A 23,941-nucleotide genomic window follows, 5' to 3' on the forward strand; every position below is an offset into this window, starting at 1 on the left:
AGTAAATCTGTAGGAAAGTTGGATCAGTTTTCTCAGGGACATGTTTATTGCCTCACTCTTTGATTGGGTGTTCTGCTGGAGGGTCTAGCCCAACAAGAAAGCTTTTGCTTCTGGAGTGTCAGGGTGGACACTGAGCCCATAGAATCCCAGAGTAGTTCTGATTCTGAGAAAGAGCAGTCGCTCCTGGGAGAGGAGCGTGCTCGTTTTTCCCAGGGCCCACAGCTGATAGAGATTCCTCCCACCAGCCTTCCTAGATTAGATAGCAGTCCAGGGAGTGACCGAGCGCGAGAAGTAGACTTGGTGGACGCGCGACGCCAACGCAGAGAGCGGCGCCAAATGGAGGGCGCAGAAAGGAGGCGTAGTGCCCGGTTGGCGCGCAAACAACGGCTGCGCCCAGAGGATCCAAGAGAAAAGGGGAGGGACTCTCCCTAGTCCTTAAGTTCAGGGGTCTGCCAATAATTCCCTTTCAAACGGGGACCAACTGTTCCAACATAGGGCATAGGTACTCTGCTGCTCAGATCTAGTTGCTACCGGTAGAGTTGTTAAGTTGTAAAAGAAGAATAGAGCTTTGAAAGGAATCCCTTTGTCTGTGTCTGGACTTGGCTACTGGATTAGACTGAGAGAGGCCTCCAAGGAGCCCTTGACATGGAGCTATCTTGAAGGAGTGAAAATGTCCATCATGCCGAACAGAGAACATAGTGGGAAAGCGAAAGTGGTAGACCATGTTACGATCACACACCATTCTCCTCGCCCCTTCAAATGCTTGTGTCACTTCCACTATGTCTTTTGAATAGTCTGGAAAGATCATAATCTGTGTATCCCCAGTTCCTTTTTCACATGCTCATTTTAAAATATCTTTAATGGGGAAGCGCAGGAATTTTATGACTGCTCTTGGGCAGTTTGGATCTTGAGAAGGGGGATAGGGAGTAGTGTGCAGACTCAGGCTCTAAGGCATGCCCGTCTAGTAGGTCCAAGACATCTCTTGGCGTATTTGCCACAGACATAGTCAGGTTGCCCTGTTCTTCCCATTTTTTGATCCTCACTATTCTTAGATTCCCCTTCATGGATCACTGCCTTGTTGTGGCGAAGGGGCTTGTGTAATTCAGTGAAGCCATAAGCTATGCCGTGCAGGGCCACCCAAGACGGACAGGTCATGGCAGAGAGTTCTGACAAAATGTGATCCACTAGAGAAGGAAATGGCAACCCACTCCAATATTCTTGCCAAGAAAACCCCATGGAACGTATCACAAGGCTAAAAGAGATGACGCCGGAAGATGAGCCCCTCAGGTCGGAAGGTGTCCAATATACTACTGGGGAAGAGCAGAGGGTATTTCCAAGTAGCGCCAGAAAGAGTGAAGCGGCTGGGCCAAAGCCGAAAGGACACTCAGCTGTGGATGTGTCTGGTGGTGAAAAGAAAATCCGATGCTGTAAAGAACAATACTGTTTAGGAACCTGGAATGTCAGATCAATGAATCAAGGTAAGCTGGAGGTGGTCAAACATGAGATGGCAAGATTGAACATCGACATCTTGGGAATCAGTGAACTAAAATGGACAGGCATGGGCGAATTTAATTCAGGTGACCATCATATCTACTACTGTGGGCAAGAATCCCTTAGAAGAAATGGAGTAGCACTCATAGTCAAGAAAAGGGTGGGAAAAGCAGTACTGGGGTACAATCTTAAAAACGATAGAATGATCTCAGTACGAATCCAAGGCAAACCATTCAACATCACAGTAATTCAAGTCTATGCCCCAACCACTGAGGCCGAAGAAGCTGAGGTTGATCGGTTCTATGAAGACCTACAGCACCTTCTAGAACTAACACCAAAAAAAATGTCCTTTTCATCATAGGGGATTGGAATGGTAAAGTAGGAAGTCAAGAAATCACCGGGATAACAGGCAGGCATGGCCTTGGTGTACAAAATGAAGCAGGACAAAAGCTAATAGCCAAGAGAACACGCTGATCATAGCAAACACTCTTTTCCAACAGCACAAGAGGCGACTCTACACATGGACATCACCAGATGGTCAATATCGAAACCAGATTGATTATGTCCTTTGCAGCCAAAGATGGAGAAGCTCTATACAGTCAGTCAGAGCAAGACCTGGAGCTGACTGTGGCTCAGATCATGAGCTTCTTGTTGCAAAATTTCAGCTTAAATTGAAGAACGTAGGGAAAACCACTAAACCATTCAGGTATGACCTAAATCATATCCCTTATGAATATACAGTGGAGGTGAGGAATAGATTTCAGGGATTAGACCTGATAGAGTGCTTGAGGAACTATGGACGGAGGTCTGTAACATTGTTCAGGAGGCAGCAACTCAATCCATCCCAAAGAAAAAGAAGTGCAAGAAAGCAAAGTGGCTGTCTGATGAGGCTTTACAAGTAGCTGAGGAAAGAAGGGAAGCGAAAAGCAAGGGAGAAAGGGGAAGATATATCCAACTGAATGCAGAGTTCCAGAGAATAGCAAGGAGAAACAAGAAGGCCTTCTTAAATGAACAATGCAAAGAAATCGAGGAAAACAACAAAATGGGAAAAACTAGAGATCTCTTCAAGAAAATTGGAGATCTCAAGGGAACGTTTTGTGCAAAGACGGGCATGATCAAGGACAAAGAAGGCAGGGACCTAACAGAAGCAGATGAGATTAAGAAGAGGTGGCAAGAATACACAGAAGAACTATACAGGAAAGATCTGAATGTCCCTGATAGCCATGAGAGTGCGGTCACTGAACTTGAGCCGGACATCCTAGAGAGTGAAGTCAAGTGGGCCTTAGGAAGCATTAGTAACAACAAAGCTAGCGGAGATGACAGTATTCCAGCTGAGCTATTTAAAATCCTAAAGGATGATGCTGTTAAAGTGCTGCATTCAATATGCCAACAAATTTGGAACACTCAACAATGGCCGCAAGACTGGAAAAGGTCAGTTTACATTCCATTTCCAAAGAAGGGCAACGCCAAAGAGTGTTCAAACTACCGCACAATTGCGCTCATTTCACATGCCAGCAAGGTGATGCTCAAAATCCTACAAGCTAGGCTTCAGCAGTATGCGAACCGAGAACTACCGGAAGTACAAGTGGGGTTTCGAAGAGGCAGAGGAACTAGAGATCAAATCGCCAACTTTCGCTGGATCATGGAGAAAGCAAGAGAATTCCAGAAAAACATCTATTTCTGCTTCATTGACTACGCTAAAGCCTTTGATTGTGTGGATCACAACAAACTGTGGCAAATTCTTAAAGTGATGGGAGTACCAGACCACCTTACCTGTCTCCTGAGAAACCTGTACGAGGGTCAAGAAGCGACAGTAAGAACCAGTCATGGAACAACCGAGTGGTTCAAAATTGGGAAAGGAGTATGACAAGGCTGCATATTGTCACCCTGCTTATTTAAGTTATATGCAGAGTACATCATGAGAAACGCCGGGTTGGATGAATCACAGGTTGGAATTAAGATTGCCGGGAGAATTATCAACAACCTCCGATATGCAGACGATACTCCCCTAATGGCAGAAAGCGAAGAGGATCTAAAGAGCCTCTTGTTGAGGGTGAAAGAGGAGAGTGCAAAAGCTGGTTTGAAACTCAACATTAAAAAAACGAAGATCATGGCATCTGGACCCATCACTTCCTGGCATATAGAAGGGGAAGAAATGGAAGCAGTGACAGATTTTATTTTCTTGGGCTCCAAGATCACGGCAGACGGTGACTGTAGCCATGAAATTAAAAGATGCTTGCTCCTTGGGAGGAAAGCTATGGCAAACCTAGCCAGCATAGTAAGAAGCAGCGACATCACCTTGCCGACAAAGGTCCGTCTAATCAAAGCTATGGTTTTCCCACTAGTAACGTATGGCTGTGAGAGCTGGACTATAAGGAAGGTTCAAACGCTTCTGCCCTCTTTTGTAATTGGTCTTATGAGCTCTATAAGTTTGGCACCACTGTTTTTATTAAGATGACATCAACAGAGGTGGAGTGTAACAGGCCCGTAATGCTCTCTGGTGGGTTATCCTGGTTGGCAGGGGATGAAGCAGCTGTATTTTGGGTGGTATGAGGTGCTCCACTTTGCCTAGGAGGTTTTACTGCCATTTCTATCTCCACTAGGTCCAGTACGTTGGTAGTGATTAGGCCACAAAAATTCAGCCAAAATTAAACAAGGGAAAACAAAATAAAAGCTCCTTCCTGCAATACCACAGCAGGGACAGAAGCCTCCCCCACTCAGGAAATGCTTTGGGGGGCTTCCAACACCATATTTGCATAGCAGGATCATTTGTGAGGCCTAGAGCTCACTAACTTGCTGCTTCTAGTTAACCATCTTGACAGGAAGTCCAAATTTGCTAACGGTTAAATTCTGGTCCAGCAGCAAGTTAAAGGGAATTTTATAGTTGTGGGCCATCCACTGAAATGTCTGAAAAGTAAAAGAACGTGAAAAGATAAAATCAATAGGAATATAAGCAAAATTATTAAAATTGTCTCTTGTCCATGTTGTCTGGGACAATTGATTTAGAGATCATATTTCTGCTAACTTCAGCAGTGTTACTCATTCAGTATTATGTGGAATGTGGCCAAAGCCCAATGAGAGTAACATTTCAGTGTTTTAGTGAATTAGAACAGAATTTGCTAAGCAAAAACTCTGCATGCTGGTTTTTTGTTTTTTGTTTTAGCAAAAAGTGATCTTTATCTTTTTGTTCACTATTGAATTTTCCACAGCTGGAGCAGAAAACCAGATATTCAAACAAAGAAATGGAAGATGCCAGTGCTGAACTGAAACTCCCCCTACAGGAACAAAATGGAGAGAATCAGGAAGGAGAGACTCTGATAGCCTTGCTGAGATCTGATATCAAACTCTACAAGAATGAAATGTTAGTACACTTGAAGATATTTAGAGTACATGTTGTTTTTATATAAATTAAGCAAGTCAAGATAAACGTTTGGAAATGTGCCAATATTGAGAATATATTTCAAGCAAATAGTATTAGTAATTATGGGAGCCATTTAGCTGTTGCCCAGGTGCTGTGACTCCTTCAGGTGGTACTATGTGAGAATGTCTTTCTTTTTATTAATGCTCCTATTCCTGTGCCTGTGTCATCCCTCAGAGAAAAACTGAGCTTGGGCCCTAGCACATTAAATCTCAGGGTGGAGATGATGATCAGAAATGGCCCAGTGTGATGCCTTTTTTTTCTAAAAGGTCTGAAGAGAGGTGTCAAGAGATTAGTCTAACTTCTGTACCAAATAAATTAGTTGGAAGTTTAATTGAGACTAGAGCTACAAAACATCTAGGACAATAAACTTTGTATAAAAATAATCAGAATTGCTTCTGCAAAGAGAAGTCTTGCCTCACCACCTTTTTAGAGTCAGTGTGTGTTAGAGAGCAAGCACAGACAAGGGATGTTTGGTAGAATGTTAGTGGAAATCCCCTAGCATAACGGGACTTTCTTCCTCTCTCCTCCCCCTTGCATTCCTACATGCCACCCAAAAATCTTCTCCAGAGGGTTTCCCAGGCCTCTGGAGCAGATTTTAAAGTAGCAGGGGTGGGGGTGGAATCACCCTCTTCCCAGTTCTGCTGACAGAAGCAGTTCTGTCAGCTGAATGACACCATTGGATCCAACCCAATAAGCACTGGAGTTTCTAAAAATATGATAAAGTCCTTTATCAAAAACCCCTAAGAAAACATAACACTCATGGATTAGGAAGAAATTCCAGTAATCTAATAAATCTGATTTAATAATAAATCAGTAAATCGTTAAAGTAAACAAAACCCACAGGAAACCGAGTGAGGAAATAAACTGAACAGATTTCCAGTGGAGAGAAGTAAGCAGTTGAGTTTCTCAGTGGGTATTGGGACCATGAAATCGTTTGAGGTCAATGAGAAATGATACCAAATTATTCTAGTTTTTTTTTTTTAAGGCCTCTTCAGATAAGATGAACAGATGTCAAAAAAGTGATGCACAATAGACATAAAATAATTCTCATTTTGTGTGTAATTTGATGGGGTTTGCTGTCCAGGAAATCAGTTTTGCAGTTGCAGTGAATAGCTCATTGAAAATGTCAGTCAGTGTGCTGCAATAGTGAAAAGGGGCAAGTTCAATGCTGGGAATTATTAGAGAAGAGGCAATAATCTAGGCAAGGCTAAAATGTTCATTGACTTTTTCTAGATTAAAAAGACCCCAAGTGAGAGACACAATAGAGGTTTATAAAATTGATAACATATAGAGAAAAATCTATTTCCATTGTTTCATAATACTCAGGGGCACTCATTGATTTATTCAGGATAAACACACTGCATGTAGAATACATTGCCACAAGTTCTGGTGATTAGCCATTGGCTTAGATGGCTTTAGAGAAGGATTAGCAAGATTAGGCTTTTCCTCAACTATTAGCCATTATGGCTAAAATTAGTCTCTATGTCAGTGATCTTCACTATTTTTCAAGCAGGAGCCACTTTGACTCCAGGTACCACTGCAAAGACCACTTGATGGAGGGGGCAGCTTTCCTTTGGCCATGGGGGACTTCTTGTACCCCTCCCCCCAGTCAAGCAGTGATGCTGTGCACTAGACCTGACTGAAGGCCTTTTCTGGCCTCTCCTCCACATTATTCAGGCAAGGCCTCATAAAGTCAACAGGCAGGCAAATTCTGACAGGTTCACTTGGTCCTTGGAGTGGGATGGATCTTTTTCTCATTGTTGAGAGTGCTCTGCTTTTCTCCATGCTGCTAAATCACCCAGGCAAGATCCCCCCTTCACTCTGTGTGCCATTCAGTTAATTCAATTTCGTGTCCATCTCCAGTGCCTGGACCACTAACCACGTTGTTCCTTGCCTCTTAATCTCCTTCCAACTGCAGCTTGTTGGCTCCTGCATTCTCCTCTCTCCCTACCACCACCTTATAGCTGACAAACAACAGATCTCCTGACTTCCCAACCCTGAAGCCTTCTGCAGTAGCCCAGATTACAGAAGTTGGCCCGCCACTAAAGCAAACAAGGCACCATTAGAGTCCCTGCTGAGAGTGAGCAGCTACTACAAAGAGAGAGAGGTGGAGAATTGCTGTTGAGGTTACTGGGAGCTGCCAGTTGCCCTCAGGCCTTGGAAAACATTGGGTTATGTCACGTTATCAATTCTTCCTCTGGGAAAAGATGCTACTAGAACACCTATGCAGGGATAACATTGTTTCCCTGAATTTCTATCATCCTCTTTACAGGAGCAAGAAACCCATTTTCTCATTTGATGTGAGGAGGCATCCAACAGTGGGTTAACTCCTACTACTCAAGAAGGGAGGGATCATGTTACTTAGATTTTTGTCACTAGGCTTGGTGCTACTAGATTTCAGCAGTTCTTTTCCCTGCCTTTGTCCAGGACAGAACTCTGTTTTTCAGCTTGTCTCTTCTCAGGTTTTATTCTGTCTGTTAGCTGCTTTTGTTCACTTAGCTTTTCCTGATCCATATTGCATCTCAACATTTTTAAGCTCCTCGGTGCTCTTTGCTTAAAAAGCAACAACCTCAATTTCTCCTTGCTGTTCTCTCCTCTCTTCCTCTGCTTATGGCTCTGATGATGAAATACTGTCTCTGCTCCTTCCTGGTCCAAACAAAAATCAGAAGAGGGGCACCAGTGCCAGAAGGGAATGAAAAAGGAGAAAGCATTTTCCAGAGGTGCCAACAGTATGAATTTATTACAGCCCAATCAATGTGTTTTGGACCAGCAATATCCTTCATTAGGAGCAATCTTGAAAGAATTTCAAAATTAAAATCAACAACATGAACAAAGTTCTGTACAAAATTATTTAAATAACTGAAAACTTAGAAAACTTCTGGATGTTTCCTTACATGGCTCAGAGTTGGGACCAGGCTTTTTATTTCATTTGGAGATGGACTGAAGAACTTTTCCACTTTCTGTCGAAAACCCAGAGGGGATTTAACTGGTGTCCCAGCCAGAGCTGGGCAACTGGTGGGTGGGTCTAGAAGCCACTTTTGCCACCCTGGATGCCGCTACAAGCCATACACCTCCAACCACACCACTGAATTTGATAGTAGGAAAAAAATCAATGGTGTGCCATCAAATTTTGGTGGCAGACCACTATGGAATGGTGAAAAGGCCAAATGTAGCTTGTCCACTTTACTGCTCTATAGCAGTTACCACCTTTTTTTTTTTTGCCACCACCAATTTTGGGGCTGCACGCGGGCCGTGTGTTGCCCACCCCTGCTGTAAACTTTCTGTTGTCTTTTCATAGTGTTGTAAATCCCAGCATCTTCTCAAAGCAAAAGCTACCTTATCTGCTTCTTATGGCTTCACCATCTGCTATGGTACCAAATTTTATCCTTCCCAGCCTGCCAAATAACAATGCCTTTTTCATTTTTTTTTATCAACCCAGACGCCAAAGTCTCTCAACTTTTCTTTTGGCAAACACTGCACTGAAACACAGGCATCCTCAGCAAAGGCTGCACATGGCTAGACTTTTCCACAGCTATCGTCCATCTTGGCTCATGATTGCCCTGGGCCTGGCTTAAGATTCCCAAGGTTTGAAAGCAAAGGATACAAAGAACATTGTGCAGTAGTTGAAAAGAGACAATATGTTAAGGGATTTTTTTTAGAGAAGGGGATATAGTAGTATGTTTAAATGCAGTAAGGAAGGAACCAGGGTGTGGGGAGAGAGGTTGATTCTGTGGTAGAAAGGAGAGGTGGCAAGTAGGTAACTGCAAAGGATGGGATCAAGGGGCTAGAAAATATCAGGGGTAGACAAGTCACCAGGTGGGACAGGAATGAGGAAAGGATTGAGAGAACTGTAGGCAGAGCTGGAAGTTGCGGGGGAAGGGTGCGGGAGTGTGTGAAATAGCTGGATTTTTAGCACTGAAGAACGCTGCAAAACCTTGCAGACATAGTGGGGCAGGTAGTCATAGGAAATCGAATGTAGAGAATTGGCACTGGGGATTTCTCGAATTGAGAGTGCATCAGAAGGGTGCAGTAAAGTTGTTTGGCCAGGTAGCTGGCAGATGAGAAGTAGGAAAGAATTAATCTATAATTAATGCAATCAGCCAAGTCTCTTTTGTTCTTCTCTGGAAGTGCTCAGCTCCATGAATGCATGAAGGGAGATATCAAATGGAGTTAGTGAGCCAGGACTGGGATGAGAGGGGCAATTAGTTAGTTGGGAGAGTGGGCCAAATGTGTTGAGAGCTGAGGACAGCAATGAATTGAAGAGAGTAACTGTAGAATCTACAGAGCAGACAAGAAGCGAGAAGCCATTGGATCAGTGGACTACATGTTCCAGAAAAAACAGGAGGCAGACTGTGAGGAGCATGAACATGAGGAGGATGCAGTGCTGAAGGGGATGAGATAATCCATAGTGAAGAGGTCAGAGACAGACCAGCTCAATATATTATGTTTTATTTTAGAAAGAAGCTGCAAGAGTCTTATCAGCAAGCTTTGAAATTGCTTCTGAGAATGGTGAAGACCACAGAAGATACCGTGGATCTCGTCTGCAAGAAGATTGGTCTTTGTCTTGATGACAGCCTAGCATCTGGTGATTCAGGAGAGAGTCAGATTATGACTGGAGAAACAGTACTTACACAAAAATGTAAAACTATGGTGAAATGGGGCATAAAGAAAAGTAATAGAGCTGGCCAAGGTAATTGTATGCAGATATCTTGCTTTGGAAATTGGGTACTATGTTCTTGTTGTCCTACATGGCTTTTCTGCAGTTCAGATGAAGGCTACAATCTAGCCAAATGTTAAGCAAGTCTGGAGGATTTCAGTGGGGGAACTTTTGCCATTGAAAGTGCTTAATGTTCACGTCGTAAGTCCCTCCAGTATCTGTTCCTCTTTTTCATAAATATATTAGAATCTTTCCTAGAGCCTATTTCTGGGAGCAGGTTTGGGCTTACACATTTCCTCCTTTGTCCCTCCCTTACCACATATAGAACATCCCACATTTATTTGAATATGTTTTTGTGGAGGTTTAGAAGAAATCATTATCAGATACTGGTTTTTTGTTGATTGGTATGTAGCAATAGAGTATAGAAAAATAGGCCATAGAACCTCAGCTTAATTTTTATTCATTTAAAATATGTATATGCCGCCATTCAGGGCAGGAGCTCTCCTAAGACAGCTTACAACAATAGACTGATAAAATTGCATAATAACAACATTCTAAACAACAACAGTAACCACACACAGATAAATAGGGGAAGGCCAGAGTAAACAAGTGGGTTTTCAGAGATTTCTTAAAAACCTGCAGCATTGGGGGCTTGACGGACCCTTGATGGCAACTCATTCCAGAGATGTGAGGCCACTGTGGAAAAGTCCCTCTCTCATGTCCTTGCCCTCCTAAATGCTGTCAAAGGTGGGCAGGTGAGAAGGGCCTCTGTAGCTGTTCCTAAATGCAGGCAGGCTGATATGTGTGAAGGCAGTCCTTCAAATAATTTGGTCCCAAATCATTTAAGGCCGTAACAGTCAAAACCAGCACTTTAAATTGAGCTCAGAAACACACTGGTAATCAGTGCAGCGGGCATTGTATAAGCAATATATAATTGGATTACCTCACCCCCACCAACACCCAGGTGGCTGCATTCTGCACCAGCTGAAGTTTCTGAGCCATCCTCAACGACAGCCCCACATACAGCACATTACAGTAGTCTATCCTGGTCATTACCAGTACATGAATAACCAAGGCAAGGTCCGTCCTCTCCAGATAGGGTTGGAGCTGGCGTTCCAGCCTAAGCTGGTAAAATGCACTCCTGGACACTGCAGCCACTTGAGCCTCCCCAGTTAGTGCAGAGTCCAGGAGGACTCCCAGAGTAGGAACTTGTTATTTTAGGGAGCGTACAACCCCATCTAAGACTTCCCCCAGAAGTTTCATATAGATGTTAAAAAGCATGGAGGATAGGATTGAACATTGCAGTACACCATAGGCTAATAGCTGTGGGGTGGAACAGAAGTCCTCAAGCACCACCTTCTGAGACCGCTCCTTTAGGAAGGACCAGAGTCCCTTTAATATCATGCCTCCTATGGCCTACCCAGATAAACAATTTAGAAGGGTACTATGGTCAATGGTAGCAATAGCCATTGAGAGGTCCAGATGAACAAATAGAACCACCCTGCAATCCATTCCCCACTGTAAGTCATCAACTAGGGCAACCAGGGCTTTTAAAAGCTTAGCTGTAGCTGATTAGAACAGGTTCATCCTGGGTGTGACACCAAAATCAGAGATTACTGTAATCTGTATGCCCCCCTGCTCCCCAGAAAAAAGCCACAAGGGCAATACCACAAGGTGCTTGAAAAAAGCTTCCGTGCAAAGTATTTTTTTTGAAAAGCAGTTGTACCAGTTCTAGAATTTCTTGAGGAAGGCCCTTGTGTGGCCTCAGATCCATCATTTCCATGAGCCTTCATCTTTCTTGTACTCATAAGCAGGCGAGGCATAATCGAACCGCAGGACTCTGTGTTCTTGGGGAGAGACTTCTGGAAGATGTCAAAGGTGTCAAAGGACTACCACCCCTCCCCAGTTGGGGTGTTGAAGATCCTTGCCCAGGTGCCAAGAGAGCTCATGGAGATTCAGGGATCAAAGTCTCTGTTGCCAACAGCCTCTGAGACTGTCTGTACCAATCCACCAACACCTGGTAGGTTGTTGAAGCTTATGGTGGTGAAAAGCTTTTCAAGAAGGCTCATAAGTCTTCTTTAGAACCAAAGAAGAAGTCTTCAGTGGACAGACTGTCCATGGCCCCAACATAGGGCCCATCTGTGTCGGTATCAACCCTGCTTCTGTGTCAGGATTCCTTTAGCCCCCACTCTATTTCAATGCCGAAAACAAACACAGAGGAGAGGATTCCGTCTACAGCTTTTAATCCATTACTTCACAGGGTCATACAGATGCAGATTCTCAGTGACTCTCAGTCTACAAAGGAATGCCTTCAGGGGAACTCAAAAGGAAGTTTAGAGAGTTGCCCACCATTTGAAGAGGAAGGCGGTTTCACTAGCCTAACGTAAGTGGGGGAGGTACCTCTCTCTCGTGAGGCTTCTGAGCACAGCTCCTCACGCAAGGCCAAATGGGTAGACTGTCTAAGTTCTGCCCTGCCTTCTCTGTCTTTGCTCTGCACCTGTGCCTGGCGTCTATTAGATCAGACTCTCCAACCCCCCCTCCTTCTGTTCTCCATCTCTCACAGAGGTGTGTGAAGAGGAACCCTCATCCTCAGCCAGCTAAGCATTTGTAACCTGAGAAGCCAGCCCAGTCATGTCTGGTCTAGCCTGAAAAAACACCTCCCTCTTGTTTAGCGGTTCTCCTTCAGAATCTGAACTGCGATCCCACTCCCTGTGCTCAGAAACACCCCTGACATTCTGACACTACCAGCACTTCCTTGTCTACTTGACTCCCTGATTCCAGTGCAGCTACTGCCAGAGTTGGAACTGATGCCAAGGGTTGTACCCGCAGACAATTCTCTAGTACTAGCCTCAATTTTGAAGGGTGAAATTCGAGGTGCATCTCCGGTACTGGTACTTCAGCCTCCACATACGTGGGAGAAGTCACATTGCAATAGACGCTCCCCATCTCTGTGAGGTTCTCTGGAGTCAATGATTTCCGGACATTTTTCATTGCATCTCAGGGAATGTAGGTCAGATTTGTGAGCCTGAGGCTACTGCTGCTTGTGATCTCCATTTTCAGAGTGGGATAAATGTCCCTAATCCCAATGGGACTTACTACCCAGGTATACCTATTGCTCGGAGAATCTGGGCTTAAGACAGCCTGAGACAGACGATCCTTATAGATCCCACAGTCCAAGGCTACTTCTCCGGCTAGTTACCATACAGTGCCCTTGGCTGCTGTGTTGATACCTTCACCAGACCAGGGTCTATTTCTTGCCCCTGCAGTGCTGCCCCTAGTTACGGTGCCTCCTCCCACGACGTCATCAACACAATCTGCAGATGCTGTCCTACTCTGGAATCTTACTCACTCTGTGGAAGAGCAGTGCTGGGTGTTTAGCCAGCTAAAGGTCTGAAGAGAACATGAGAATGGCCAAAGGAAGCCAGGTTGTGGCCGTGAGGTCTGGAATGCAAGCCGGGGGGGCGGGGTGTCAATAGAGTGTTACCATAAGCGTGCCAAGGTTGGAAGCCGGGAAGATAACAGCATAAGAAGATCAACAGGGAGCAGACAATAAACAGGCTCATCAGCAGTCCAGATCATAAATCAGGAGTTCAGTTAGGAGCAAGAAGTCAAGGAATGAGGCAGACAAAGATCACAGCTAAATTCAGGTTGTGTTTCTAGAAAGATGTAGAGTTACTAGAACTCTTTTTAAACTTGGAGGATTCTGACCCCACCCAGCCTCCAGCTGCAACAAATCAAGGACAGTCAGACAACCTCCTCCCAAGGAGACCTTGATTACAGCCAGGAGCTGTGTGTGAGAAGAGGAAGCTGAGCTAGTCTCTTCAGATGACTCCTCTCCCTTGAGTTAAGGGGATGTTCCCCCCTTCAACTCTGAGTCTGAACTCCCTTGTGAAACCTGAGATGGTTCTGCCTGTTCACTGGCAGTCTGGCAGGGTGCAGAAGCAGCCACATTTTTATGTAAAATAGGAGAGGGGATGTGTGTTGGAGAAGTGCTTTCGACTTCTTTTCTTTTTAGGCTTGTTTGTTGTATTGGTAGTAGAAAATTGGGGGGGGGGGGTCCAAGTAATCCCATTGTCATGGTCAGATCATTTCTTGCTGAGATTTGAACTGACAGCGTTACTTCCCTCCTGCAGGGGTGGGGGACCTGTTTGGATGGTCTGCCCCAGGAGACCGATGGAATCTGATGGATTTCTGAATGCTGTTGGGGATTTCCAAGTGGAGAAAGCTGGTGATCCAGCCAAGGCCCTAACCTCACTATAGAACAGTGAGATGCAGAGGGCCGTCGACTTGATTGCACCTGAGTGCCCTCTCCAGTGCTGTGGAACCCATTCTGCTCCGTGGTATACTGGGGAGCTATGGGCAATGAAACAGGTTGGACATCGGCTAGAGTGCAAATGGTGCAAGTCTCGAAGCGAAGATGATCGAGCACACTCTAGCGCACATAATCACGCCTATTGTGTGGCAGTCTGGGCAGCAAAGAAGGCTTACTTTGCTGCCTCTGTCCAGTGGAGCTCTTTTGGGTGGTCCAAGAGCTGTTAACGCCTTGCCCAGTGAATAGGGCCCTGTTCCCTGCAAGGACCCACTGTGACCTTTTTGCATTGCACTTTGAGGACAAAATCGCTTGTCTACACAGTGAACTTGATGCTGTTGTTAGTGCAGTTCCATTTGAGGTGTCTGACACCACCATCTGCCCGATTTTGTGGGATCGGTTTCAGTTGTTGTGGCCTGATGACATGGACAAGGTGCTTGCAGCAACATGACTGACCACATGCCCTCTCGATCCTTGCTCCTCCTGGCTAATAAAAGCTAGCTGAGGGGGTATGACTGGGTGGGTCCAGGGTGTGGTGAATGCTTCCCTTCGGGAAGGGGTGGTCCCTGCCATTCTTAAGGAGGCAGTAATGTGACCAGTCCTGAAGAACCCCACTCTGGACCTAATGGTATTAGACAACTACTGCGCAGTCGCAAACACCCCTTTTCTAGGGAAGGTTCTGGAGAGGGTTGTGGTGGAACAACTGCAGGCACTCTTGGAGAATACTGATTATCTAGACCCATTCTAATCTGGGTTTTGTCCTGGTTACAGGACTGAATCAGCCTTGGTCATCCTGATGGATGACCTTTATCAAGAGAGGGACAAGGTGAGTGCAACCCTGTTAATTCTGCTCAATCTCTCATCGGCTTTTGATACCATCGTCCATGGTATCCTGCTGGATCAACTCCATGGGATGGGTTAGGGTTAGAGGCACTGTGTTACAATGGTTCTGGTCCTAACTGCAGGGTTGATTCCAGAGACTAACATTGGGTGACTATTCCTCAGCCCCTTGGCATTTGAACTTTGGGGTTCCACAGGGTACAATCTGTCAGGATTCTCCTTTTGCCCTGCTGAAAACGCCAGTAGCCAAAATCAACACTCAGACTAGAGGCTGCATTTCCAATGCTTTAATTCCATTTACCCTATTGCTAGAGGCTGGCAGACTACAAAAGAAAAGCCTTCAAGGAGTTTAAAGGGGAGCTACGAAAGTTGGTCTCCGTTTGGGAAAAGGCGGCAAACTCTCTTAACTTAAGGGGTGGGAGGGGGAACTCTCCCCCTCTCCCGTGACACCTCTAGGCGCAGCTGTTAATGCCGAGCCAATTGGGTAGAGTGCCTAAGTTCAGCCCCTGCAATTTCCCACTTGTGTCTGCATCTTGCGTCTAAGAGTTCAGGTTGTCCTTCCCTCACCTCCCCCCGTTCGCTATCACTCACAGGGGAGTGTGAAGGGAGGACCTCTCCGTCTAGCTGTGCCTCTGAAGCCTGGGAAATTTCCTCCCCCACGTGTTGCAGCTCTTCCTCAGAATCTGAACTGCTCTGGCACTCTATATGCTCAGAGGCAACCCTGACATCATTCCCGCTCCCATGAGGCCCCCCCTCTTGCTCCCCCCCCCAGGGCCCTGGGCTTGTGGGGGTATTGTCGGTAGAAGCGTCTCAGCAGCAAAGGGGCATGCACATGCTCAGCTGGTTCCCAGGAGCATTCGTCAGGGCCATACCCCTTCCAGTCCACCAAGTATTGCAGGTGCCCCCGCGAAAGGCGCGAGTCCAGGATGTCAGTGACTTCAAACTCCTCCTCCCCCACGTATTGCAGCTCTTCCTCAGAAACTGAACTGCTCTGGCCCCTCTATATGCTCAGAGGCAACCCTGACACCATCTTGTCCCCAGTGTTATTTAACATCTATATGAAGCCACTGGGAACGGTCATTAGGGGATTTGGAGCCAAGTGCCATCAGTATGCTAATGACACACAGCTCTATCTCCCTGTGACATCTGAATCAGGAGAGGCTGTGCAAGTCCTGGACCAGTGCCTGAACTCAGTAATGGGCTGGATGAGGGCCAATAAACTAAAATTGAATCCTGGCAAGACGGATGTCTATATACTAATGCCCAGAGTATGGGAAACAAACAGAACGAACTTGAACTCTTAATACAGGAGGGAAATTATGACTTGATAGGTATAACTGAGACTTGGTGGGATGAATCTCATGACTGGAATGCAGCAATTGAAGGATATAACTTGTTCAAAAAGAACAGGAGGAACAGAAAGGGAGGTAGGGTTGCATGATATGTGAAAAATACTTATCTCTGCACAGAAATACAGGAGGATGAGCTTGGTAGCCCCATCGAGAGCATCTGGGTTAAAATAAATGGAGCAAAGAATAAAAGGAATCTGGTAGTCGGAGTCTAGTACCGGCCACCCAACCAAGGAGAAGACGAGGATGAAACTTTTGAAAAGCAAATAGCCAGTGTTTCAAGGAAGCAATGGGGGACTTCAATTTCTCTGATATTTGTTGGGAGACAAATTCTGCAAAACATGGCCCCTCCAAGAAATTCCTGACTTGTGTTGGTGATAACTTCCTCCTACAGAAAGTAGAGGTAGGAACTAGAGGATCGGCTATCCTTGACTTGATCCTAACCAGCAGAGATGACTTAGTGGATAAAGTAGCAGTTACAGGAACTCTGGGGGAAAGCGACCATGTTATACTTGTGTTCATGGTTCTAAAGGAAGCAAAAGCCAAGTGTAGTCAAACGCGTTCCCTGGATTTTTGGAAAGCTGATTTTAATAAACTCAGAACAATGATCAGTAAAGTCCCATGGCAAGCGACTCTAATGAGAAAAGGAGTCCAAGATGGGTGGGAGCTTTTAAAACAGGAAATTCTCAATGCACAATTACAAACAATCCCAACAAGAAAAAGGTGGAAGACAACAGAAGAAGCCAGTGTGGCTTCACAAAAAGCTCAGAGATGACCTGAAAACAAAAAAGGACACATATAGGAAGTGGAAAGAAGGCCAAGCAACAAAGGAATAGTACAGGCAGGTAGCACAGAATTGCAGGGATGGTGTCAAGAAGGCTAAAGCTGAGAACGAGCTGAGGCTAGCAAGGGATGCTAAAAGCAACAAAAAGGCTTTCTTCAGCTATGTGCATAGAAAAAGACAGAGGAAAGAAGTGGTGGTTCAGCTATTAAATAAGGATGGCAAAATAACAGATGACAAGGAAAAGGCAGAGGTGCTCAATTCCTACTTCGGCTCAGTCTTCTCCCCAAAGAGGATCTATGACTCCCCTGGCAAAGGTCAAGTACAGGCTGAAGGGGCAGGGTTGCAGCTTGAGATCGATAGGCATATGGTCAAGGAACACCTAATTGCTTTGAATGAGTTCAAATCTCCAGGGCCAGATGAACTGCATCCTAGAGTAATAAAGGAACTGTCAGAAGAGCTCTCAGAACCACTGTCTATTCTCTTTGAGCAATCATGGAGGCCGGGTAAAGTGCCAGATAACTGGAGGAGGGCTAATGTCCCTATCTTCAAAAAGGGCAAAAGGGGGAACCTGGGAACTACAGACCAGTCAGTCTGACATCAATCCCTGGGAAAATTCTGGAGCAGATGATAAAGCAGTCAGTCTGTAAGCACCTTGGTAACAATGCAGTGATTACTCGAAGCCAACATGTATATGTCAAGAACAAGTCCTGCCAGACAAATCTGATCTCATTTTTTGATCAAGTAACCTCCCTTATGGACTGTGGGAATGCTGCGGACATAATTTACCTTGACTTCAGCAAAGCTTTTGACAAAGTGCCCCATGATATCCTGGTGAGCAAACTAGCTTAAAGTGGGCTAGATGAAACAAAGACCAGGTGGATGCACAGTTGGCTACAGAATCGGACTCAAAGAGTGCTTATCAATGGGATCTTCTCAAACTGGGGAGAGGTAACGAGTGGGGTACCGCAGGGCTCAGTCCTGGGCCCAGTGCTCTTCAACATTTTTATTAATGACTTGGAGGCGGAGGTGCAGGGAATGCTGATCAAATTTGCAGATGACACCAAATTGGGCAGGATAGCTAATACCCTGGAAGACAGAAACACCATTCAAAGTGATCTGGATAGGCTGGAGTGCTGGGCAGAAAACAACAGAATGACATTTAATAGGGATAAATGCCAAGTTCTGCACCTAGGAAAAAGAAAGCAAATGCACAGTTACAAGATGGGGGATACGTGGCTCAACAACACGACAAGCGAGAAGGGTCTTGGAATTGTTGTCGATCACAAGCTGTATATGAGCCAACAATGGGATGTGGCTGCAAAAAAGGCAAATGCTCTTTTGGGCTGCATTCATAGAAGCATAGCTTCCAAATCCCGGGAAGTCCTAGTTCCCCTCTACTCAGCACTGGTTAGGCCTCATCTGGAGTACTGTGTCAGTTCTGGGCACCACGCTTTAAGAAAGACGCAGACAAACTGGAGAGGGTTTAGAGGAGGGCAACAAAGATAATCAGGGTACTGGAAACAAAGCCCTATGAAGAGAGACTGGAAGAACTGGGCATGTTTAGCCTTGAGAAGAGAAGACTGAGGGGAGATATGATAGCGCTCTTCAAGTACTTGAAAGGTTGTCACAGAGAGGAAGGCCAGGATCTCTTCTCGATCATCCCAGAATGGAGGACACGGAAGAATGGGCTCAAGTGACAGGAAGCCAGATTCCAGCTGAACATCAGGAAAAACGTCCTGACTGTTAGAGCAATACGACAATGAACCAATTCCCTAGGGAGGTGGTGGGCCCTCCCACACTGGAGGCATTCAAGATGAAGCTGGACAGCCATCTGTCAGGGATGCTGTGACTTGGATTCCTGCATTGAGCAGGGGGTTGGACTCGGTGGTCTTATAGGCCCCTTCCAACCCTACTATTCTATGATTCTGTGATTCTAAGTCTTGTGGGTGAGTGGTTCCTGAGTCTGGGAGATAGGCACATTGCCTGTTCTGGAAGGGGTTGCACTCCCTCTGAAAGAATAGGTCTGTAGTTTGGGGGTACTCCTACATCCATCACTGTCGCTGGAAGCCCAAGTGGCCATGGCGGACCGGAGTGCCTTTTACCAGCTTTGGGTGGCTTGCCAACTACAGCCTCTCCTGGACAGGGATAGCTTGACCACAGTGATACAGGCACTAGTAACCTCAAGACTGAATTACTGCAATGCGTTCTATGTGGGGCTGCCCCTACGGTTGCTCCGGAAGCTGGAGCTAGTGCAAAATGCAGCAGCTCAGCTGTTGTTGCAAGCTGCCTCTTTTCAGCATGCAGCTCCTTTGCTGAGGGAACTGCCCTGGCTTCCTATTCGCTACTGGGACAGGTTTAAGGTTTTAATACTTGTGTACAAGCCCTGAACTACTTGGGACCAGGATATCTGAGAGAGCACCTTCTCCCTTATCAAACTGCCCGGTCACTGAGGTCATTGGAAGGCATATCCCTGGTGGTTTCACATGGACCTATGGCCCGATTGGAGTCCATCAGGAAAAGAGCCTTCTGCATGGCAGCCTCCTTTCTTTGGAATTCCCTGCCCCTGGCAGTCAGGCAGGCACCAACACTGGGTTGTTTCCAGTGCCTTCTGAAAACAGCACTCTTCCAGGAGGCATTCCTTAATTGGCTATTTACAGTTTTTATTGGCATTGTGTTTTTAAACAAGTGTAATTTTAATCTGGTGTTCTAATATTTTTATGCTTTTACTGTTTTATCGTTTGTGTTCACCACTCTGAAATCTGTTCCAGATATGGAGTGGTATATATATATTGCAAATAAATAAGTCGGAGGATGTTTTGGCTTAGGCCTTTTCAGGATGATGCATCCCGGTGTTGGTGGGTGTCTATGCATAGGGTGTGGTACCCCTGCCAGAACTGTGATAATAGCCAGTGGTTGGGGTTAAGCCAACAAGGACAGTAGCAAAACTTTTGATGACACCATGGCCATTGAAGCAGGCAGCCTTAGTCATGATCCTGATTGTTTTAGTGGGTCCGCCAATTGCAGGGTGCATTCTCATAGTAATGTACAAAGATGGGAAGAGCCGTTAGGCCATGCTTGAATAGTAAAGCTTTAGCATTATGTACATGATTCTACTGCATTCCCTTTGCCCAAACAGGACAGGCAGAGATTGTGCCTGCTTGTCAATGGTAGCTTACTCCCAGAGTCCTTATGCTTACAGAAAGGGGCCTGAAGGATAATAGCCCGTTGGAGAGGCCCACAAGGGCAGCACCACAAGAAATAAAAGAAAATGTTTGAAACAGTGAACAACATAAAATAAGATAGAAGATAGTTAGAAAGAAGACAAAACTGAGAAGACTGCTCAATTGCTAGAAAAAACTAGCAATTTAGCAGGCAAAAGCTCTTAACAATTTTGCAGCTGTGGCGGTCGAAGAGAAACTGAGGGGAAAGACGAGAGCACTGCTCTCTAGGCATGTGCAGGGTGGGCAAGCATGCTTCCTGCCTAAAAGTCTAAGCTCTAGGTTCTGACAAAGGCTCTGCGCAGGCACAGAACCCATATCTGTGATGCGCATAGACTATGAAGGACATTTAATTGCTCCCAAGCACAATGGCATAATTCTATGCTGAAGAGCTGTATTCAGTTCAAGTATAATATAGCTCTTAGTAATGTGATTGTTAAGGTGGTATAACAAATTGGTGTTCTCTTTTTGTGGTTGTGTGTGTTTTTAAACCCATGGTGTTCTAAAATTAATTTTTTTAAAAACATAGGGAACACTTGTGATCAAACTCTACCAGAATACAGCATTGATTCTTCAGTACCTTATGAAATTTCTGAGCTGAGTGAGCACTTATGTGAAAGTATTTTTGAAAATCCAGACTTCATATTTGAAAATGAAGAGAGAATTCATAAAATTGATCATGGTTTGCAAATTGCTGTGGAAAAGCTTCTAGAATTCGTTGCATCAACTAAACAAGTAAAGTTATATTCATTTTTGGTAAATTTAACACCGTAGACATGTATAGCTGTGTGAGGAAAATGATATTTCTTCTAATATCTTCAGTGGATGGAAGCGACTGTGGATCAGCTCATTATACTTGTGGCACATAGGGCTCTCATGCTGCTACACAGCAAATAAAATGGGCTATATTATTCCCTACGTAGAGATTATTACCATGTAGGAAAACTGTTGTTTTACAGCATGAATGTAGATGGTATTTTACTGAATTTCATAAGCAAATAATAGAGAGGTCCCTACTGCCATCATACTTCCAATCTAAAATAAATAATGGAGAAGAAAATATGGTGGGGAGAGGTGACATAAGATTATGGAAGGATGAATGGCAGCAAACGCAATTATGTTTACCTAAAATATCTAAAAGAGAGCTTCGGCTATTGGGCAGTATAGAAATGAAATAAATAAATAAAAATAAAATAAAATTGGTTACCCTGGGAGTGAGGATAAAGGCGTAACCGGAAAAGTGGTCCTAAGGAAGCAAAGCTGTAAAGGAATTCCTTAAAGGGATTTACTACCATTAACTTTTAATGACTGGTTAGGGTGGGGGGAATTATCATGATGTATTTTGCAGTGTTATGTTAAGAAGAGCAGTCCTGTATGTATTTCAGTCTACAGTCCCACCTGGGACTAAGGCCCATTGAATTCAGTGGGTCTTATTTCTAAGTAGACATGAATAAGATTGTGCTGTCAGTGATTTAAAATAGACTAAAGAAAAAGAGAGTGTACAAATAACATACTATCACATGGCTTTCTTCTAAATGCTAGCTTGTAAGTGCCAGCTTCTGGACCCAAGAATTTGAGAAAGAAAAGTTCAAATGAGTAAAATCAAGCCACAATATATTTCATTTGAAGTGCTACACTATGTTAGGCATAGTGATTAAAAAGCTATTTCAAAGCAGTTTGGTACAATATAGATAAAGACTAACCTTAGTTTCTTGACAGTAAAACAAAACTTTGTTTTGTTGTACTGTATTTATCAGAGCCTTTGATAAATCTTCATATAGGGGAAAATGTCTAAAATGTTACAGAGATATAGTGCATCCTTTTATTGAGTGTCTTAAATCATTTAATGTTTTGAAGCCGGAGGAAACACATACAGGCCATTTTCACTTTGAAGAGGAATTCAAGCCTAAGAACTGGGAAGCATGTCAATTGGTTAATGAGCACCATGCGTTAATGGACAGTCTTAATGAAGAGACTAAGGTGAAGAATCAGCTGGAGTTGGAGCTTCATAAAGCAAGAGGTAGGGAAATTAAATTGAAATACCTTGTGGTGTTAAAACGTTGTGGATCTAAACTAGTTCTAAGATCTGATTTACATAAGTAACTTTCTGCTATGCACGAGCAACCTGTTTCGAGCCATGGGCACAATTGCATGGAGAAATTAATGTAGACAGATAGTGGCAACCATGTCTATTATCATGATGTTTTTTCCAGTTTCCATAAACAGGGGTTTTCACTGTGGCTGTATCTGTGCAGAGTTCAGTTCATTCTACCCTTGTGCTATGTGGTTTTTGTCTCCTCTTTGGAAGATTACCTGGAGTCCCCTGAGCTGAACATTGTGGAGGAGTTGCCTGTGCTGAGGGACCTTGAGGCAGATCAGGGGCATCCTGGGCTTCAGGGGAGATGGCCATCGTACCGTCTCCTCAAGACACACTTAGCCCCCTCTTGGACTAAGAGGTAGATGTCAAGTGGCTACCCAGCCCCAGGGAGCACGGGCACCTAAAGATGCAGGCTTGGCTGGCAAATGGATGCAGAAGTGCATGCCTAAGGAATAATGAGTGCTTATGAGTAAAGGTATACTTAAGAGCAAGGCTCCACTTGTGAGCAGACCATTCCTCAGGTGATTCTGATGGCCTGCAGCTATGCTCTCGGTGAGGCTCTGAAGGCTCAGACTTAAAAGCCTTCAGTTCTAGGCATAATTGGAACAATGTCTGCACATCAGCCCCTAGTATGCAGACATTGTTCCAATACTCCAAAATATACCAGCCTTGAATTTTCCTGATCACCTTGCTCTTCTCCGTACCTCCCAGTGTTTGGACTCTGGACTGCCTACTGACCTTGTCTTTGGAACTGATCCTGGCTAAATCCTTCAAGCTCTGTCCCTGTGCCGTTTGTAGGCAGGACAGATTTGTTGGCAAGGAATGTACTACTGGCCATAAGCAAGTAACTGAGTGAGTTAGTCTTGAGAAATGCAGTACTTCCTTTGGTAATGTTGGTACAGCCCCAAACTGCATATTGCATTTCCTAACCTTAAAGTGTGTGAGAAATTAGCCCTTCTTCTCATCTACTGTTTGCAGATTGCCATAGAGAAATTGCAATTCTTTGCTTGTAAAAGGAGTCAAATGTTTTCTGTACTTTAAAACTTTAATCTTTTTTGTTTATGTGCCTGTGGGGTATTCTACCCCCCCTGCCCCCCAGCAGTACATATGCCAGCAGAGGGATGTCTGGGTTACCCTAGGGCAGGGGGAGTCCTGAGGCAGAATATTCATTGATGTCAGTAGGGCAGAACTTTGTCCACCTGTGAAAGAATTTTTGATGCACAGACTTCAGATAGCAAGATCTCAGACTGCCTGAGGACCCATGTCTGATGCTGATGCAGGTGCTGACTCCAGAGAGACTCTTGTTGCCTTCTTTCCAGAGGTACTAAGAGTAGTCACTTGTCAGTATACCAGGACTATCCCACAGAAATGTGATCTGCATCTGGTATGCACTCGAATTGAAATGTGTAGTGAGGAACACAGGAAGGCAAGGATCCAGGAAGAACAAGAATTGTATCAGTGAGATATGGGTTTTCTGGAAGACTTTCCGCTGCCCTAAGTAGATCAAGATCTGAATTACCATGTTTGTTTGACTTATATTTAGTAAATGAAGCTTTAAAATGTGCTGTATAAATATCTCAGATGTCTTGTGGCCAAAAGAATTTTCACTGAAAAATATGAACACTGCAATCCTATGCATATCTGCCTGGGAGTGAGCCTGACTGAACACAGTCAAATTTGGTTTCTAGTAAACATGCATAGAATTGTGCTATTACTGTGTTTTTAAATGTTCAAATGAATTCAGTGCTGCAGCAAGAGAGTACCTGGTGTAGCT

At 44.7% G+C, this 23,941-nt stretch overlaps 1 protein-coding gene across 19 annotated transcripts in view; it reads left to right on the top strand.

Annotated features, from left to right (window-relative positions):
- PCNT (pericentrin) overlaps positions 1-23,941 on the top strand; it is a 278,152-nt gene that overhangs the window by 121,716 nt on the left and 132,495 nt on the right. For all 19 annotated transcript variants that reach the window (XM_084820798.1, XM_084820789.1, XM_084820783.1 and 16 more), the window contains 4 exons: positions 4,701-4,852; positions 9,370-9,602; positions 20,599-20,804; positions 21,927-22,089. In XM_084820798.1, the coding sequence (XP_084676924.1) occupies positions 4,701-4,852; positions 9,370-9,602; positions 20,599-20,804; positions 21,927-22,089 (754 nt within the window). The remainder of the gene's footprint in view (positions 1-4,700; positions 4,853-9,369; positions 9,603-20,598; positions 20,805-21,926; positions 22,090-23,941) is intronic.

Source organism: Heloderma suspectum, chromosome 1, assembly GCF_057233095.1.
Source record: "Heloderma suspectum isolate Gila_16-S chromosome 1, 16-S_ref, whole genome shotgun sequence".
Classification (NCBI taxonomy): Eukaryota; Metazoa; Chordata; class Lepidosauria; order Squamata; family Helodermatidae; genus Heloderma; species Heloderma suspectum.